The following is a 21,173-nucleotide window of genomic DNA, read 5'->3' on the forward strand; positions in this document are numbered from 1 at the left end:
AAATAGGGCAGCACAGTGGTAAGCATGTCTGCCTTGCAGCACATGGGTTCTTGGTTCGAATCCCAGACAAGACACGCATGGAGTTTGCATGTTCTCCCAGTGTTCCTCCCACACTCCAAATACCTATCTAGTAGGTTATTACCACCACTCTAAATTGGCCCGTGTGTGTATATGTATATATGCATTATTAATACACCTTGCTAGTACTAGGTTGGTCCCCCTTTTGCCTTCAGAACTTCCTTCATTCTTTGTGGCATAGATTCAACAAGGTGTTGGAAACATTCCTCAGATTTTGGCCCGTAGTGACATAGTGACATGATAGCATTACGCAGTTACTGCAGATTTGTCGGCTGCACATCCATGGTGCGACTCTCACCACATCCCAAAGGTGCTCTATTGGATTGAGGTCTGGTGACTGTGGAGGCCATTGGAGTACAGTGACCTCATTGTCATGTTCAAGAAACCAGTGGTGAGATGATTGGAGCTTTGTGACATGGTGCATTATCCTGCTGGAAGGAGCCATCAGAAGATGGGGACACTGTAGTCGTAAAGGAGTGGACACGGTCAGCAACAATACTCAGATAGGCCGTGGTGTTTACACAATGCCCAATTGGTACTAAGGGGCCCAAAGTGTGCCAAGACAATATCCCCCACACCATTACACCACCAGCCTGAACCGTTGATACAAGGCAGGATGGATCCATGCTTTCATGATGTTTATACCAAGTTCTGACCCCACCATCTGAATGTTGCAGCTAAAATTGAGACTCATCAGACCAGGCAACACTTTTCCAATCTTCTATTGTCCATTTTTGGTGAGCCTGTGAGAACTGTAGCCTCAGTTTCTTCTTCTTAGCTGACAGGAGTGGCACCGGTGTGGTCTTTTGCTGCTGTAGCTCATCTTTAAGGTTCGATGTGTTGTGCATTCAGAGATGGTATTCTGCATACCTTGGTTGTAACGAGTGGTTATTTGAGTTACTGTTGCCTTTCTATCATCTGGAACCAGTCTGCCCATTCTTCTGACATCAAGACCTTTTTGTCCACACAACTGCCACTCACTGTAGGGTCTATAGTTTTTATCATGGGTGTATTTTAAATGATCGTGACAGAATATCAGAAGTTTCAGCTCCTTCCATAAATTTTCTATAGAATTGAGGTCTGGAGAGCTCACTCCATTGTTGCCTTGGCGGTATGTTTTGGGTCATTGTCATGCTGGAAGACACATCTTCAGGGAAGAAGGTTCTCAAGCAAGATTTTACAATACATGGCGCCATCCATTGGCCCCTCAATGCGGCAGAGTCGGTCTGTACCTTTTCAGCATAGAAATGGCCCCAAAGCATGTTTCCCCCGCTTTGCATGATTGTAGGGATGGGGTTCTTGGGGTCATAGTCAGAATTTTTCTTCAAACACGTTGAGTTGAGTCAATGCCAAAGAGCTCAATTTTGGTCTCTCATGACCACAGCACTTTCTTCCAATCCTTATGTGAATCATTTAGATGTTCATTGGACTCGCCGAGTTTGGAGGAAGAAAAATGCTGACTATAATCCTAACACCATTCCTACAGTCAAGCACGGACCTACTTTGTCGTATTGAGAGGTCAATGGATGGGGCAATGTGTGTGTGTGTGTGTGTGTGTGTGTGTGTGTGTGTGTGTATATATATATATATATATATATATATATATATATATATATATATATATATATATATATATATATATATATATATATATATATATTTAAAACTTTGGATGAGAACCTTTTTCCCTGAGCCAGAACACTGAAGATGGGTCATGGTTGAGTCTTTTGGCATGACAATGACCCAAAACATACTGCCTAGGCGATAAAGGAGGGGTTCAAGAAGCACATTAAGGCCATGGAGTGGCCTAGCCAGTCTCCAGACCTTAATCCTATAGAAAAAATGTATGGAGGAAGCTGAAACTTTGAGTTGCCAAGTGACAGCGAAGAAACCTTAAGGATTTAGAGAAGATCTGTAAAGAGTAGCCCAAAATCCCTCCTGAGATGTGTGCAAACCTGGTAACCAACTGCAAGAAACATCTCACCTCTGTGCTTGCCAACCAGAACTTTTAAGTACCAAGTCATGTTTTGCTTGGGGATCAAATACTTATTTTACTCACTGAACTGCAACTCTATTTATTTATTTATTTATCTATTTATTTTTCAAACAATTTTTATTAGTAAAGAAAAGATAGTTACAATCCATCATAACACAACCAAAGGGCTGTTACAAAAGGCCCAGATACATGTTCACAATTAGTGGTACAACCGTATAGCATTACAATATTGCCACTGACATATTCTAAACAGAAATAATAGACTTCCAACTTAGTACATTCAGCAAAATACAGATAAATACCTGCGGTAAATAAGGCGTAAATAGGATAGGGTAACCAGGATGGACAAAAGCTCATGATGCGAGATATAGAAGTATATCTGGAGGATATATAAGTAGAGACATAGCTTCCCCTCTCTACTTCCATACCCCAAATGGGATCACGCTGTATGGAAGGGGAGGGTAAATAAGAATTTCTTCAGAAAGTGGTAGTAATGATCTAAATTTTTGGAGCAGTAGTGAATTCTACCTCGCAATAGCACATGAGTGTAACCTATCATCTAAGTCGTATATGGGGATAAGCTATGCGATGAGGAAGGTAAATGACTACCTATGTGAGGGAGTTGTCCAGGGCAAGCTGGAACGTAGCATTATTTCTTAATGCATATGACCATTGCAATATAAACAGTCCCTTTCCTTTAGGACCTTTTGCTGGTGGAACTATCTTAAATAGAGGGTAAGGAGGGGGATAAGGGAGAATACAAAAAACATTGTCAAACAAAAGAGGCCTAAGGATAACAAGGCATGGCGGATACAGCATAGGAATTGAATTTGGCATGTGGAAGCTTTTAGGAATTTGGGGTGAGGGCAAACCCCTACAGGGAAAGGGAGTTAAGTTGTGTGTAGTAACTCCCGAAATTGCGGTGATTCACGGAAGTGTAACCAACACGCCCACGTGTTATTGTATTTTGTTGGTGAGTCTCTGGCTTGGTGGATCAAATTTTCCATCTCTGAGATCTTTTCTATACGTTTGAACCAGTCCTTCAAGGTAGGTAGGGTAGTGCTCCTCCAATAGAGAGGTATACATTGTTTGGCTGCATTTAGGAGGTGTGGGACAATGGATTTCCTATACGTCGATCGTGGTAGCGTGGTGTAATGTAAAAGGTATTGAGCTGATGTAAACTCCAAGGTATAACTGGAGATACTGGTGATCGTCTCATGTACTCCTTCCCAAAATGTTTTGAGCCGAGTGCAGTCCCACCAAATATGAAGTGGGGTTCCCCTACCCAATCCACAACGCCAACAGAGCGGTGAAACAGAAGAAAAGTATTTGTGGAGCTTGTCTGGAGTCCGATACCAGCGAGAATATATTTTATAGCTATTTTCCTGTGCTGAAATATTGATAGAGCTTTTATGAATATAATCATTGTTTCCCATGCAACTCAATTTATAACATTTATTTCATGTGTGCTTTTTTTTTTTTTTTTCTGGATTTGTGGTTGATATTCTGTCTCTCTCATTTAACATACACCTATGATAAAACATTTTTTATAGACCCTTAATTTCTTTGTAAGTGGATAAAATTACAAAATCTTCAGGGGATCAAATAATTATTTCCTCCACTGTATAACTTTTTTTATTTTTGTTTTATGACCAATGAAAATGTTTCCTGTAGAAAATTAACCTCATCCTTCTACCTTCCAGTCCCTACCTACACTCCAGAGTGCGTGAGATGCTGTCGGATTGTGCGCTGCCCATCTCCGTGCTGACCTTCTCAGTGGTCGGGTCGTATTTCTTCCAGGATATAAGCAGTAAGTCCTCTCTGTAGTCCTTTCCCATTTGTTGACATAACAGTGCTTGGCTTGGCATGCCGATGTCATGGGGACAACATATTAGCGTCACAATTAAAGGGGATTAAAGGGCCTTTTTATGTTTCTTTTGATGTTCAGACGGATCCGACTCCCCGACGCTGTTTAATTTTGGTTGTCATCTCTGGCCGATATAAATTAAAGCGTGAATTGGAACGCCAGCATTCCCGGAAACTAGTTGTGCTATAAAAGTCACTCTGGATAAATAAGGGTCGAATGTAAGGCAGTTGGTGACAAGGGGGTGGGTAGAAAAGGGAGTGAGAACAGATAGTGTGCTGCCAGTATGGGATTTACAGCTGCTGTCCTTTGGGTGCAGTAGTCTGATTTAGACAAACTGAAGTTGGCCCTAAAGTCTCATTTACACAGCGCCTATCAATGCGTATGCCCATGAGAGGGCCATGTTACCCACCTGGGGTTGCACAGGTGTTCTATGCATCCCTGTGCAGGCAGTCCCATCTATGTCAATGGGGCACAGCAGTTGCACAGGCATTGCTACTGCTCCCAATATGACGTTGTTGTGGGTGTTGGTGCACGGCTCCAAATGCAGGTAGTAGAGAGAGGTCAGTAACACCCTGCCGCACCCACGTGGATGTCATATTGGGAGCAGTGACTATGCCTGTGCAGCCACTGTGACCCATTGATATCACTGAGGTGCCTGCACAGGAATACATGGAGCACCTGTACATCCCCATACAAGTAAACGCAGCCCTTGCATGGGGGTTGTTTATGCATTGATACACCTCACGTGAAAGAGGCTTTACATCTTTATTTTTTTTTTTTTTTCTGTTCAGCCTCGGTCTAGGCTGAACAAAAAAAAGAAATCTGACAGATTCCTCCATCCACGCCAAACAGGAATCTCCCACTGTGGCTGTTGTATTCTTACAGCTGGCACTAGCAGTTGGCAGAATACCCAAACCATAACTGGTTGCAGCTGCTGTTCTGCCGACAATTTTCTGCCCGGTTCCTACAAAAATTTTTTTTTTTTTTTTTTAAATAAGAACATGTTGGTTGGGAGGATGTTGATGGGGCCCTCACAGAGCGAAATTCATTATCTTAAACTAGAACTATAGGAAAATTTTTTTTTTTGTTTATTTTTTTTCCCCCCTTTTGGATAGAGCAAGGGAGGGTTATAACACCTGTGACTTTTTATTTATTTTTAACCATCTGCATCCCATTGTGGGGATTTCCCTTCACTTCCTGTGCCATAGCCAAACCGGAAGTGAGAGGAAATCTTTCAAATTAAGGGAATACCTTGGGGACACTAGGTCTGGTGACCTAGTGTCCCCAAGGTATTCCCTTAATTTGAAAGATTTCCCCTCTCACTTTTCTGGGGACAACCCATAATTTGGAACTTTTTTTTTTTTTTTTTGGACTTTTAATGGTTATGTTAAACAGGGGAAATAGAGAGGGTGAATCTCCCAAACGGGGGCACAGGCAGCAATAAAAACTGATGAGCACTCTAACCCCTCTCCACTCTATCCAAAACTAAAAAAAAAAAAAAAGTTTTGCCTTTAGTTGTACTTTAATACAATGTGTGTCTGACTGCATATCTGTTTCTGTCACTTTTAACTGTGCTTTGAATTGTGAGTCTTTGTTATATAATAATAATAACAATAATAGTTAAAAAAAAAAAAAAAAAAAGCTGCTGTTTACTGATGTCGTTGATCTGGTCAAAGCACTGAAAAGATCCCGACCATATAGTTGGGATCCACCCAGCAACCTGGATGGTACCTGGCTCAGCCTCTCAGCAATCTGCCAAGAGCCTAATGTGCAGCTTCTTTAAAAATTAAAAATATCTGTTTATCCTTCCTGATGCTCCTTGTCCAGGCACTTCCTGTTATAGAGTAACGACTGTCTTAAAGTTGTGCTTCTGCGTTGTCACCTGTGTCCCTGATGGAGGCTAAAAGTTGCTATGCTTACCCCCATTGCCCAGGTATGGTCCGCTTTCACCATCAGGAAGCCAGTCCAGAGCAATGATGTGCAGCTGGTGCTTTAGTTTAATATAGGGACCATCTATGTTCATATACAAGGTAACCCTATCCCATGTAATCGCCTCCTTCCTAAATGATTGTGTATATTTTTATCAATTGGATAAACTTTCCTCTTTGCTAAGCACCTCTATACAGTGTTATCTGTTGTGTGCTGTGAAGAAACCATTCCCATGCAATTATCTACATGAAGCACCATGTAAGGCTTTATGTTGGTTGGAAGTCCCCCCCCCCCCCCCCCCTATAGAAGTCCTGCTAGTTCCATACCCAAGGGTCAGTATGTTTTACGCCATCTGTAATTTTCACTCAAAATAGATAACCATTCAGGAAAACCTTGAGTGTCTTGATTTATGAACCCCGACTATTATTAAACGAGATTTTTCCACCTTGCGTGCCGACTGTGGCTTTCCCATCCTCGTAAAAGCCCATATGACCTGAAATAAACTGCGGGCGCACGGCCGCGGAATGGTTCTCGTTACAGGTCGTGTCGAAAGCATCTCAGGTGCAAATGATCCCTCAAAGACACCCCGTTATTTGTTGTCATTGTTCTGGGCGAATAACAGGAAGAGGAATTGTCGTAATATCTGCAGATGTTTGGAATGGAGAGTCCTGTATGGTGTCTCTTCTTTCCTCATTTGGTAGAAGCCTAGCCACCTCCACACAATGGAGGAATAGGAACGCAGTCAAATAATTTTGGCAAATAAAAGGAACCACCTTTCCACCCCAGGAAGAGCCTTGTAGGAGAGCCAGGAATTCTCTCCGTCCTGTACTGACGTCAGCAATTCAATAGGAACAAGTTATTAATATTGTGCCGCTATTATCGATGGCCAACAAATCGCTTTGTTTTTTTTGTAATGGTTAAAGTGTTTAAGCGCATCGAAATATTATCCTAGAGATTTAAATAAAAATGCTCAAGAAATATTTGGCATTTATCCTGACTGTGGATAAGGCCCTGCTCTTTACTGACTCGAAACGTCATCTTTGCCTCTAAAACAAAAGTGTTCTTGGGGTTCTGCACCTCAACCCAACTCAACCTTCTACAGGCATGACCGCAAACTTTGATGCTTTAAAGCAGTAGTCTCCAAACTGTGGCCCTTTGCTTACTTTTATCCTGCATTTGGGGTGCTATTTTATTCACCGACACCAATGAAGAGCACAAATCCGCCCAATGACACCAACGATGGGGTACAATTCCTGCCAGTGACATCAATGGGGCACAGTTCTTCCCAATGACACCAATGGTGGGGCACAATTTCTGCCAATGGCATTGATGGGGTACAGTTCCTCCCAATGACACCAATCATGGGTGACTAAATCAAACAATCCAGAGCAACATTCAATAGTAAAGGATGTTGCTGGGTAGCATACAGATAGAACACATGATCTATTGTACACAACCGTATAGTATGAGAAGTATTCTGACAGATGGATAAAGAATACTCCGATCTCCATCACATGAGGCAGGGAAGGTATTCTATTAACTAAACTCATGGCAATTAGAGGAGAGGGATGGTAGAGGGAAATGGGTGTAGGGGAGATGAGAGAGAGAAACAAAAAGGGGAAAGAGGGGGGAAAAAGGGGGGGGAAGTGTGAGGGGCAAACAGGAGAGGGCAGATATGTTGAACAGAGGGCTAGTCCACCAATTATACCAATGATTACAATGTTGGATCCCTAGCCAAAATCCACGCTCTCCAGACTGACATTTTTTAGGTCAGTTGCGACCAATATAAGTAAGCTTGTATAAGGGCAACACCTGATTAACAAGGGAGCACCACTGTGACGTTGTAGGTGGATTCGGCTGTTTCCAGGCAAGAATAGACTTCCTAGCATAAAACAAGGCATAAACAAACTCTCATGGAGGGTGGTGTTTAAGGTGTCACAGATACCCAGTAGAAGAACTAAGGGATTCATAGGTACCATTACCCCACAAAATGGTGCTGAGCTCAGACACCACCTCACTCCAGAATTATTGCAGAGTCCAAATGACCAAACCATTTGTATGACTGTGGCAAAAATTGAAAAAGGACGGCCGCAGTCCAAAATAATGCCTTTATTGAATAAAGCTTGATCCATACATCAATCAGACACGGGTCCCTGACAGGTGTCGCCACCCAGTAGTATTTTTGGGTGTAAGGACTGGGGTATGGCGAAATACGTACCAGAATTTAGGAACGATGGTCATTTTCAGCAAATTATCCCTACCTACAGTGGTCAGAGGCAGAGATTTTCTCACAGCACATTTTTGAGACAGTTGGGACATTACCGTTGCAGATTTAGGAATAGGTAAACTGGGAGCTCTTTGACTTATCCCCAAATATTTAAATTCACCGACCCTGTGGAGAGGAGTAGACCGAGGCAGACACGATGGGCGTTTGTGTACTCCCACTGATGCTGGGACATTTTATATGCCTGACGTCCACAGTCTGGCCCACATGAAGTCTGAAGGAGAGTAAACTGGCCCCTTGTGTAAAAAGTTTGGATACCCCTGTTTTAAAGGAAACCTTTTGGGATGGAAAAGTTGCCATTTCTGAGGTCTCCAAAAAATTTCTGGTTGCCTGGCTGTCATGCTGACCCGCTTGCAGTGGGGGGGGTCTGAGGATTAGGTAAGTATATCTCCATTCTCCATTCCCCTAGACAAATACAAGCAGATAACCCTGCAAGGGAAAGCTTCTTCTTGCCTGGAGTTTGGCTTTAAGGACTTGGTCAGACCAGCCTGCACACTAAAATGCATGCAGCCTAGTGTCCTGGTGGGGTGGGGGCAGTGCTTTACATTCTTACAGTGCGGTTTACTTCTTTTTTTTTTTTTTTTTTACTTTATTGAAGCGTCACATAGAACACTTCATTCAAGTCCATGCATTGCACCATGCTGTTTATGCAATTGCTGTGCAGTGAGTTTCTGTGCATAAAAATGCTGCAAGCATTTTTTATCCAACTCGGTGCAACCCACCTCAGTGCAAGTTTGTGGCAAGAACAGGGCATATAGAAAACAATTATTTTCTCGGAGTCCTTGCGTTGAGCCTGTGTTGAGCTATGCAGATGAATGCAGAGCAAATCTTTCACTTCCTAGGAGATGGGCTTTAAGTTTACAGGATGAAAATTCTCTTTAATCACCTCCGTCTCTGACTTTGCCTACAAGAGATATTAGTTTATTGCTGGGTACAAAGAAAGGTCTTCTGTGGTAACCTTTAGCAGCCAATCATAAAAGCCATTGTTTGCCCACGCTGATCCACCGATGGCAGTAGTAATAATAAAAAACGATTTATAAACAGCTGCCGTGGCTTAAAGCTCATCTTCGCTCTTTGCATAGTGCGGATGTGTCAGTCCACTTACATTAAAGACAACACTTTTTTGAATTTCAGCTGTTTGTTTAAATTATGTAAATATCTGTATATGTATGTATAATATCATTTTTTTATTTTTTGCCCTTGATTAAACTATTTATTTATTTATTTATTTTTTTTTCAGTTGCCAAGTTTAATTACATCCAAACGGAGAGTATGTTTGTCCTGGCTCCAATTGGATCGCTGTCAATGGGCTCCATCACCAGTGCTATGGGCCTTGGGTTCCTCCTGTCCATGCTCTTCTTTATAGAGCAGAACATTGTGGCTTCTCTTACCAATGCCCCAGAGAATAGGTAGGCATGTGGCTTCTCTGTGGATACAGTATGGCTCGTTATTTATAGCTGGATTGTGCCTCCCCATTCATCCCTATCTGTTCCTCCCTATCCACCCCTGCCTATCCATCCATTCTATCCCTATCCATATATTCCTCTCCATCCATTCATCTCTACCCATTCCTCCCCATCCATCCCTATGCACTCCTCTCCATCAATCTATTTATCCCTAGCTTTCCATTTCAGTCTGTCTCTAGCCATTCCTCCCCATCCATCCCTAGCCATTTCTCCCCATCCACCCCTAGCCATTCTTCCCCATCCACCCCTAGCCATTCTTCCCCATCCACCCCTAGCCATTCTTCCCCCATCCACCCCTAGCCATTCTTCCCCCATCCACCCCTAGCCATTCTTCCCCCATCCACCCCTAGCCATTCTTCCCCCATCCACCCCTAGCCATTCTTCCCCCATCCACCCCTAGCCATTCTTCCCCCATCCACCCCTAGCCATTCTTCCCCCATCCACCCCTAGCCATTCTTCCCCCATCCACCCCTAGCCATTCTTCCCCCATCCACCCCTAGCCATTCTTCCCCCATCCACCCCTAGCCATTCTTCCCCCATCCACCCCTAGCCATTCTTCCCCCATCCACCCCTAGCCATTCTTCCCCCATCCACCCCTAGCCATTCTTCCCCCATCCACCCCTAGCCATTCTTCCCCCATCCACCCCTAGCCATTCTTCCCCCATCCACCCCTAGCCATTCTTCCCCCATCCACCCCTAGCCATTCTTCCCCCATCCACCCCAATCCTTTTTTTATTTGCTTCCTGTGTCCCATTTGAGGAGATTTCCCTATGTTTCCTGCCCCAGTGACACAACAGGAAGTTAGAGGTAATGTCAGCAAAGCTAGAGAAAATCCCCTCTGACAGTTGTCACCAGGACCGGCATTCCTTTTAAAGAGGTCTCCTGTTTTGGTGACAACTGTAAAAATTTTGGATGTTTCATGTTTTTTTTAGACAGGTAGAGAAGCCGAATACTGCCAATGGGGATACAGACTGCAATAAAAAAAAAACTCACAAGGGTTTTAACCTTCCTATCCAAAGCAAAAAATATTGGCTATAAATAACATTTAATTGTACGTTTTACTGCGCAATGTACGTTTTTTTATTTTTTATTTTTTTTTGTTTTTGGTTAGTCACATGAAATATGTTGATGCATTGTAAGTAGTTCACCTTTCATTTTCTTCCTGCAGGTTGGTGAAAGGCACGGCATATCACTGGGATCTCCTTCTTGTGGCACTGATTAACACAGGGCTGTCTGTATTCGGCATGCCCTGGATCCATGCTGCCTTCCCACACTCCCCCATGCACGTGCGAGCTCTGGCCTACGTGGAGGAGAGAGTGGAGCATGGGCACATCTATGAGACGTAAGTTAGGTTGTTCCATTCGGCCAGAGAGTGAATCGTGGTTTGATTTGTACATAGCATTCTCTCTCATTGCTTCATTTTCTCTTTCCCTAACACCTTTACTTTTAATGGAGGGCTGGAATAGAAGTCCCGACTTGGTTCCTTCTCACCTTGGAAGTTCAGGTGTTACCACCAACTTAAGGTTGTTTCCATTATTCTGTTGTGTTTTCCATGATCTGAATTAAATTGAAAACCCAACAAGAAGAGTGGGAACCCCTAATACCTGCCACCACTTGTATGCAGACACAGAGATGTCATCCCTGGACCAATAGCAGAATACCATGCAGATCACTAAAAACTGTTTAAATACGCGTGTGTGTGTGTGTATATATTTATATATAGATAGACTATTTCATCTGTCCAGGATTGTGTATCTGGAGTTCAGCCAGTCTTGTGATTGAAGCAACCCTGCAGACAGCATAGTCCTGTCCTAGTCCTTTTTGCTGCACACTGCACTTAAAAGAGAAGTACAGCCAAAACTCATTTGGCTGTACCTCTCCTGTGGATCGCAGTAGTGCTGTTTGTTCTGTGACCCGTTTTCAGCTCTGCTGATGTCACAGAGCCGATCCAGGCTGAGGCAAGATTGCAACAATGGAGTCGGGATCTGCCCACATGCCTGGACCGGCTCAGCCTCTCAGCGAGCCACTGAGAGCCTATGCCAGACACTCCCACCCCCTCCATGGCCCAGCACTGCAGTGTGCGAGGAGGTGGGGGCAAAGCAGACAGCGGTGACTGGCAGTCACCAGCTCTCTGCTCAGGGAGTCCTGAGAACTGAGCGATCAGCGATGTTTGATTGCTCAGTTCTCAGTCTCGGAGTCGGTGGGGAACAGATGCAGCATTGGACCAATACTGCATCCACATAGTTCAGTATGATTCTAAAAAAAAAACATACTTCTCTTTTAGGCATTACAGCTTGGTCCAGAACCTGCCTGGGCCAGTGAGTGGACAGTGAAGGAGAAGCAATACAGTAAAGAGGCCCCCCTGTGTGCGCCTTCCTTTATGCTTTTTTGCTGTGCAATGCAGTGGATCCCTGGTTTATGCTTCCTGGGTCCTCCTTCTTCCATTCTGTATTCTGCAGGGGAGAACAAGAGTTGTATATGTCTGATGTTGACCGACCCTCCTTTTGCTCCCCTCCCCTATTTTCAGCCCCCTCGGAGCCCCAGGTAACTGTGCTGTTTAAACTTTTGGTCATTCTGGGTCAGCGTTTGCATAGTGTTGAAACCCAACCCAATGAGGCCCTCACCAAGCAGTAGGTTGATTTTTATTTTTTTTCCTCCCCTTTTTATGAAGTCTTCTGGCCAGTTATATAGAACAAAATATTACAGTGCACACATGCAAAAAAACACATTTACCTCCTGCAAGGATATTTAAAGCACCTAGACATTTTCAAAAAACACTATCAAAAAATATGGGCATTTGGTCACACCATATTGCTATATGGTACTTAAGCCCACTTACTGTGACAACGTACCCCATGGTTAGTGGGTCCTACACTATCAATAGACTGGGAGATCCTGCTTCTCTGAACCATGGGAGCTACACTCCTCTATATGGGGGAACTAGGAGGTCTCCACCTATGACACAGGTGGACACTGAGAGGCACTGATATGACACGCTGGGTTCTTTCTCTTTGCTCTTCTAGTGGTGAGGGTCCTGACAAAGAGAGCACTGACATGATGATATCAACACGGCTGTCTACATCTATGCAAGGAGCTATACTCGGAGGGCGGAGCCATGACACCCCACACTCAGTCTGATTGTCATTCAACCCAAAAGACCAAGGGCATCTTGTGGGCAACAACAGATACTGCAGTTTTGCAATCAAATGTACAGGAGGAAATTCGAAAAAGATAGCCTGGAGTTGGGCTTTAAGGACCCTTTTCCATGTTGCATTGAAGAAAGCTTGAGGGAGCACAAGGTGAATGGGTAGCTTCGGCATAGGAGAAAGGCTATCGAGCAAATTTGGTATTTTGGTGTGAATGGGCCAAATACAGATTTGCTGTAATAATCCAATTTCTGCCAAAACTGCTGAATCGGTTTTTGGTGGACTGACCCTTTAAGAGGTTCCTGAGAATTAAAAACAGATGGCACCCTGACAAAAAGAAATTGGTATACTTTGGCAGGTTTATTTGTAGTCCTGGTCAAAACTCTCCTGTTACAAGGTTCAAGCATGTTGCGGTATTGTTAGGCTCCCCATATTATGTAACCGGACACGTATTTGTCTGGCTGCAGAACCTTGCCCATTCACCATGTACGGTAACCAAAGAATAGAGATCTCATGGCTGGGGCATTGTGTGGCTCTGCAGGTGATTTTCAGGTCTTCTGTGGATGAAGCAAGCAGCCGACAAGCATGAACGGGAGGTCCCCATTGTGTTGTCTGGAATGAAGGATTTAAAGCCAGTTGGCTGATCTCTACCTCTTGGAGCTGCTAGAAAAACAAACACAAGCTCATACTTGTACAACCAACATGTTGAGCGACTCCTGTTCTGTTCATCGCTTTCCAAATAGTTAAAGAGGTTCTAAAGGCTCAAGATTTTCTACCTTCAAGCTGCAAGTCAGAAAGGCCTTGACTCATTACCTTGCTGGTGGACGTGCTGCATTATCGAGCCCCTCCGGGCTTACTGTGCCTAGGTAAGGGCTCCTGGGAAGTGAAACTCTGGGGACATATCTGTGTCAGTAGAAACTGAGCTCCAACCAGCTGCTCCTGCAAGAATTTTGCAAGCCTGGTGATGTTGTCAAAGGGAGTAATAAAACCCGTCTCTTGCTTACAGCAACAAGGGAAAGAAAAGGTTAAGTGGAGTTCGGCAGTCACAATCTACCTGGTAACCCTGAAACCGAAACAAGAGTGGGGGGGGGGCGGTATTTACGGGAATGGATCCAGTGTATTTTCCTCCTGCAGGAGCTGAAAGCCAACTTCTCCCACTCTCACCAAGCATTCAGGTGCTGCAGGCAGGAGATAAAGGGGAACAGTTCCTGTAAATGTTGCCACAACTGCCCCTCCTGTCCAGGTTCCCTTTCCTTCTATGGCCCCTCTGTGTGCTCCTCTGGTGTTTACTATGCTTCTGATTCTGAATGAACAGGGGGAGACTGTGCAGAGCTCTTCCTGTTCATTCATTCTGTGCAACTGAGGCTGTCAAGATGGAGATTAAAGACTGTCCTCAATCACCTTTCTGTCTCATTAGTGAGACATCAGGAGTCTATTTAGACCCCTGATATTTCACCAAAGCCCCCCAACAGGGCGGCAAAAAAATTGTAAAAAATAATAAAAAAAACTAACACAATCCACTGTCCTACTGACTCCAATCTCTGCCCTACTAAAACTGTCCACTGCCCCGCTGACACCCACCACTGCCCTGCTGACTGACATTGTCCCCTTTAAAAGAGGAAGTAAACCCTGATGGGTGTTACTTCCTCTTTGATTCCCTGCAAAGGTAAAGCATAATGGGCATAATGGTCCATTATGTGTCACTTACCTGACACAGGAGCCAGCGAAGTCACCGCTGTCCCCTGTAGTTCCGAGCGTCCATCTTCTTGGTGGGTCTCGCTGCTCCGGCGCTGTGATTCGCCACCATCTGCGGCTTACCCGTTGTGCCTGTGCGCTGCTGTCTACGGCTCATGCGCCGTAGACAGTGGTGGCTGTCTTCAGGTAAATATCTCCTAAACCGTATAGGTTTTGGAGATATTTCTTGGACCTACAGGTAAGCTTACCTGGGCTTACCTGTAGGTCAAAGTGGTTTGTAAGGGTTTACAAGCACTTTACGTTAGGCTAAGTTTGTCACTTTAAAGTGACATTTTGTTTTATTATATTTTTCAAACTTTTCCTTACTATTTAGGTTAGGTCTTGCTAGTTAATTCCTTAAAAAATAAAGTGTCCAACCCCAATGATCTTTGATCTATTTCATGTTGTTTAGATATATAGATGTCCACCTCTCAAAGGTTGCCTGCTCCTGGAAAAGAGAGTAGTTTGTTGGTATATTGGGTAATAGTTTCATAGTCCAGTCTATCCAGTTCAACTTGAGTAAGTGTCTACAATTGTCCCTATCCCTGTACATTGCACACTCACATCGGTCCCTACCCTCAAGGAGCCCACAATCCAAGGTCCCCATTCATATACTAGGGCCAATTTTGGACTGAAGCCAATTAACCTACCTGCATGTCTTTGGCTTGTGGGAGGAAACCGGAGTATCCGGAGGAAACCCACGCAGGCACAGAGACAACATGCAAACTCCAGGCAGGTAGGGTTGTGGTTGGGATTTGAACCAGCAACCCTTGTTACTGCTAGGTGAGAGTGCTACCCACTCCACCACTGTGCTGCTTTGGACATGTTAAAGTACAGCTAAAGCCACATTTTTTTTTTGCAGTTTTTCACATAGGCAGTAAGAAACAGGGTTTTAACCATTCCCTATCGGGTCCCACTGGGGACATTTCTTTTTATTTCCCATCCTGGAAGTACAACAGGAAGTGTGATAAAATTCCCCCAAGGTGAGAAGAATTGTGCTTCAAGCTGTCACCAGACCAGGTGCTTACATTGGAGGAAGATTTCTCTTAACTTTTTGTTCAGTTGAAGAAAAAATGTAAACACTTCAAAAAAATCGACAGGTTTTAACACTTGCACGCGGCGTTCTATTGACTTTAGATATATTTTAACACTAAAGACGTGTGGAATATCAAGTCTGAGGATAAGTAGTGCCAATCCTTGCCTGAGCCACTTCACTGAATACATGATATGACAGGTTGGCTCTGGCAAACCCAGTAACCACTTTGGTGTGTTGTCACGTAATTGAAAAGGTGAAACCAGTCAGGCAGTCTGCTGGTACTTTTATCTCGTGTTCTGTCCTGTGCTTGAGATTCAGTAAAATTCTCTGACTTTACAATAGCTGGAGCTACTGTGGACCAAACGTGCCAGCCAAATAAATATCCAACCATTAGAGCTTACAGTCTAAAAACTCTTCTAGCAAAGCTTGTCGTAGTCACATTCAACTGGGCTTGCTGTGTAGTGTTGAAGACGGTTCATAGATTCTCCAAGACATCTTTACCTTTCAGTGTCAAGAAGATACCCCAAAATTTATATTCCACACAGATTGCAAAGACAGTATAATTAAATCACTATGGTATGTACCAAGGCAGATGTTAGTTGTCCAAGATCAGAATGGGAGGTGTGAAAGTTGTGAAACCACCATGCTATAGTTACATAATCCCATTTGGTGTCAAAGTCTGCATAGGTGTAAATCCTCCTATTTACATGGTTGAAGGTGAGAAGCCTGTTCTTGGCCAATCCAGCATATGCCTTTAGCATGATGATTACATTAAGGTGTCTGTGCTACCTGTGTGGATACAAATGATGCAATAAGTTCCAGTCGCTCATTAGAACTGAAGAATTGGTTAGGATAAGCTGCAAAACATCTTCAGCATTACAATTGGAACTAAAGAATTGGTCAGTATAAGCTGCAAAACATCTTCAGCATTACAGAAGAAGTCCAGTTGATGTGACTAACTACTACTAGCGATACCGCGACCTTCATAAATGTGAACCTTCAGAAATTCTTTTGTCTCCCAACCCTCACTTGCATGTTTTGTCCATTTCAGGATTGTCAGCGTGAAGGAGACCCGGTTGACGTCGCTTGTGGCCAACGTGTTGGTGGGCCTCTCCCTTTTCCTCCTGCCGCTTCCGCTGCAGTGGATCCCCAAACCAGTCCTGTATGGGCTTTTCCTGTACATCGCCCTGACCTCCATTGACGGCAGCCAACTTTTCGAACGGGTGGCGCTACTGTTGAAAGAACAGGTAGGTGGAGGGCCGCACGTGGGGAAGGAAGTTCTGCAGGTATAGAACCAGCATTTCCCCAGGAAATGGCCTTATTGTGTATATCAGTCACATCGTGCACATCAAAGGACACCATTGTCTAATGAGCAGGTCGTTACTTATGACTGGATGTATATCAGAGAGCTGTGACCTTCCTGTCTGGGTGAAAGGAGCAAAGACAGCTTAGTGTCGACCAGTGTGATATGTATACGTTGTGTCACTGCTGTGTACATTCTAGAAACTGTATCAGCGCTGATCGCGTTCTGTATTAGTTATGTTTACAAGTTTGTCATTTTTATTTAAAGAGAACTAGTCCACTTTCACCTTGATTTAAATTGGGTTGGGCAAACTTTGGCCCTTCAGCTGTTGCATAAGTGCAAGTCCACTGCCGGTTCTACAAATTTTGCGTAACTACAAGTCCCATCATGCCTCATTGTGTGAGAGCCATGCATGTGGCTTTTAGTCTTGCAATGCCTCATGCAACGTTCTCGACAACTGAAGGGCGTGAGTTTGCCTACCTCCAATTTAAATCATATCGTTAATTCTTTATATTTGGTTGGAACTACATAATATAATCCACATTTTGGTAAGTAAATGTGAGACATTTTTAGATGAAGATATGTTACATGGTCCAATGTCTGTGGACACCTGGCCATCTATATGAGCTTGTTGGGCATCCCATTCCAAAACCATGGGTATAATATAGCATTTGGCCCTCTCTACAGCTATAAGAGCCTCCACCCCCCTCCATGAAATAATGGAATGTGTCCTTGGGAATTTGTGTCCATTCAGCCAAAAGGGTGGCGAGAGTTCCTCTACTGATGGATGATGAGAGCTGGCTTGCAGGCAGCATTCCAATTCAATTTACACATCTTATCTGCCCATTGTACAGCGTTTATGGAATAAAGAATGATGGCTTTTGACATTGGCGTGCCATCATCCTTATTTAGTGGCTAAGCATGCCTTTATGTTAATAGCTTTGTGCACTGGGCCACAGTAATGCTGGAACAGAAAAGGAGGAGGTCATTTTCTGTTCCAGCAATACTGTGCTTTGACGTTGACAGTCAATATGGTCAGCACCCATTGATATCAGATGCCTCCTCTGTAGTTCTGGGCACCTGTGAACGCAAAGGGAGGCATCGGTAATGGTGGAGGAGGGGACTTCCAATGGCAGCGCTGATCACTGATGGGGGGGCATGATACGGCAGAGAGCTGGACCATTGTGTGTGTGTGTAAGGCATGTATAATTCATGTTGGTGGTCTGTGGGATTTAAAATAGTCTAGTGGTCCGAAAGGTTGGCGACCACTGCTAGACAAGCTTTTCATTTTGAATCTGCCTTACTAAACTCCAAAGTTGTTCCAGGCAATGCGTTTTGAAGCCAGAGAAATGTATTTTAATTGCAGCATATACGTGTGTATGTGTGTGTGTGTGTGTGTGTATGTGTGTGTGTGTGTGTGTGTGTATGTGTATGTGTATGTATATGTATATGTATATATGTATATGTATATGTATGTATGTGTATATATATATATATATATATATATATATATATATATATATATATATATATATATATATATATATATATATATATATATATATATATATATATATATATTAAAAATTGTATAACTTTTTTTTTTTTATTATTTTAATACTATATTACCAAAATTATTGGGACACTTGCCTTTACACGCACATGAACTTTAATGGCATCCCAGTCTTAGTCCGTAGGGTTCGATATAGAGTTGGCCCACCCTTTGCAGCTATAACAGCTTCAACTCTTCTGGGAAGGCCGTCCACAAGGTTTAGGAGTGTGTCTATGGGAATGTTTTACCATTCTTCCAGAAACGCATTTGTGAGGTCAGGCACTGATGGATGAGAAGGTCTAGCTCAGTCTCTTCTTTAAGTCATCCCAAAGGTGTTCCATCGGGTTCAGGTCAGGACTCCATACAGGCCAGTCAAGTTCCTCCACCCCAAACTCGCTCATCCATGCCTTTGTGGACCTTGCTTTGTGCAGTCATGTTGGAACAGGAACGGGCCGTGTCCAAATTTTTCCTACAAAGTTGGGAGTATGAAATTGTCCAAAATTGTCTTGGTATGCTGACGCCTTAAGAATTCCCTTCACTGGAACTAAGGGGCCAAGACCAATCCCTGAAAAACAACCCCACACCAAAATCCCCCCTCCACCAAATGATTTGGGCCAGCGCACAAAGCAAGGTCCATAAAGACATGGATGAGCGAGTTTGGGGTGGAGGAACTTGACTGGCCTGCACAGAGTCCTGACCTCAACCCAATAGAGCACCTTTGTAATGAATTGGAGCAAAGACTGCGAGCCGGGCCTTCACGTTCAACATCAGTGCCTGACCATGATCACAAATGTGCTTCTGGAAGAATGGTCAAACATTCCCATAGACACACTCCTAAACCTTGTGGACGACCTTCCCAGAAGAGTTGAAGCTGTTATAGCTGCAAAGGGGGAGCCAAATCAGTATTGAACCCTACAGACTAAAGGGCCGTACACACGATAACGAAAATCGGATGGAAAAATTCTAACGACAAGCTGTCTGACGATTTTCGGATCATTAGTACGGCGCTTTCGACAGCCAATTTGACTTTTTCATCAGACAAAAGCTGGATGTGCAGAGTTGAAACATTTTTCTCTGATTTTTCTCTTTAACATTTTTCTCGGCTGTGAACTCGACATCCGAATTTTCGGACAAAAAAAAAAAAAATCCTAAGAGCAAGACTATGCATGCTCAGAAATAGACAAATACGTTCAAAACTATTCAGCACATGTATGAAAATGTTCGTATTGTGAGTAACCGCTTCGCTTTCGACCTGAGACTAGCATGCTACAAAAAAACGGACGTCCGTTCGTCCGAAAATCTAAGCGTGTGTACGAGGCTTTAGACTGGGATGCCCTTAAATTTCAGGTGTGTGTAAAGGCAGGTGTCCCAATACCCCCCCGGACAGCAGCATTTTAGGTGGGTAGAGGGAAGGTCAGCACTAGAAGCCAGTTGGGCCGTGCTTCAGTGCACATGCTCTAATGCAGAACATGTTGATGGGAGTGGAGCGCAAACTGAGCAGAGAGCGCACTTCATCGGCATGCTGCTGCTCCTACATTTGTCCATTTAGCAGCCATGGGGAGCTGCTGCTGCTGCTAGAGGGGAGGCCAATGACCTGGCGATGCTCCAACCCTGCAAAACCAAACCAACTGGACAGCATTGCAAATCGTTTTGATGGATTCATCTCTTTTTTTTTTTTTTTTCCCCTGAACGGCACATTAAAGAGGAAGTAAACCCTTTCAAACCACTTTGACCTACAGGTAAGCCTAGATTAAGGCTTACCTGTAGGTCCAAGCAATATCTCCTAAACCTATATGGTTTAGGAGATATTTGCCCGAAAATGGGCACCGCTGTCTACGGCGCATGCGCCGTACACAGCGGCGCGCAGGCGCACTAAACGTGGCAAGTCCAAGAATGGAGCTGCCTAATTTGTCGACTCCCGTGCGCATGCGCGGGAGTGACGTCATCGCGGCTTTGCCGAATGGCAGCGGCGGAGCTGCGAGACGCGACTCCCGTGCGCATGCGCGGGAGTGACGTCATCGCGGCTTCGCCGCTGTCATTCGGCGGAGCTGCAAGACGCCACCAGCAAGATGGATGCGGCGGACTACAGGGGACAGCGGCGACTTCGCTGGCTCCTGTGTCAGGTAAGTGACACATAATGAGCTACTATGCGATGCACAGTAGTCCATTATGCTTTACCTTTGCAGGGAAAAAAAGAGGAAGTAAACCCATTAGGGTTTACTTCCTCTTTAAAGCCCCATACACACCATCAGATTTTCTGCTGATTTTTGTCTTCAGATTTACCAAAACCATGTAGTACAAGGGCCTGCCTGATTGCATACACATTGAAACTCCTAAGGTTTGACCTCATATTATATGGTTTTGGTAAATCTGAAGACAAAAGTCAGCAGAAAATCTGATAGTGTGTATGGGGCTTTAGCTGCTTGCTAGGAGTTCAGCTTTAATCCATTAAGAAGTGTATTGATTGCCTTTGGGCTGCTGTGTAATCAGAGTTACAGCTGTCTGGAGTTTCCTGGCTGCCTGTTCCCTGGAATCCTCTTGCTCACTCTGCATTTTGCTGTGTCACTATCTGGCTCTCCTCCAGTTCCAGTCCTACAGAAGGGAAGTCACATGGCTCACTGTAGTCATAAATCTTATCTGATAGCACACTTCTCATCCCATTTATTTTTTATTAACTCTTCTGCAGTTTAAAGAGGAAGTAAAGCCAAACTGAAATAAAAATAAAAAAATAGACCCTGCAAGGCAAAGACATAATGAGCTAGTATGCATAGCTTACAGGCTC

At 44.0% G+C, this 21,173-nt stretch overlaps 1 protein-coding gene across 2 annotated transcripts in view; it reads left to right on the forward strand.

Annotated features, from left to right (window-relative positions):
- SLC4A11 (solute carrier family 4 member 11) overlaps window positions 1-21,173 on the forward strand; it is a 228,856-nt gene that overhangs the window by 195,454 nt on the left and 12,229 nt on the right. For both annotated transcript variants that reach the window (XM_077478039.1, XM_077478040.1), the window contains exons 15-18: window positions 3,778-3,884; window positions 9,395-9,563; window positions 10,789-10,962; window positions 16,588-16,783. In XM_077478039.1, coding sequence (XP_077334165.1) covers window positions 3,778-3,884; window positions 9,395-9,563; window positions 10,789-10,962; window positions 16,588-16,783 — 646 coding nt within the window. The remainder of the gene's footprint in view (window positions 1-3,777; window positions 3,885-9,394; window positions 9,564-10,788; window positions 10,963-16,587; window positions 16,784-21,173) is intronic.

This window comes from Lithobates pipiens, unplaced genomic scaffold (assembly GCF_037356315.1).
Source record: "Lithobates pipiens isolate NorthernLeopardFrog02 unplaced genomic scaffold, aLitPip1_a1.2 Scaffold_13, whole genome shotgun sequence".
Lineage (NCBI taxonomy): Eukaryota > Metazoa > Chordata > Amphibia > Anura > Ranidae > Lithobates > Lithobates pipiens.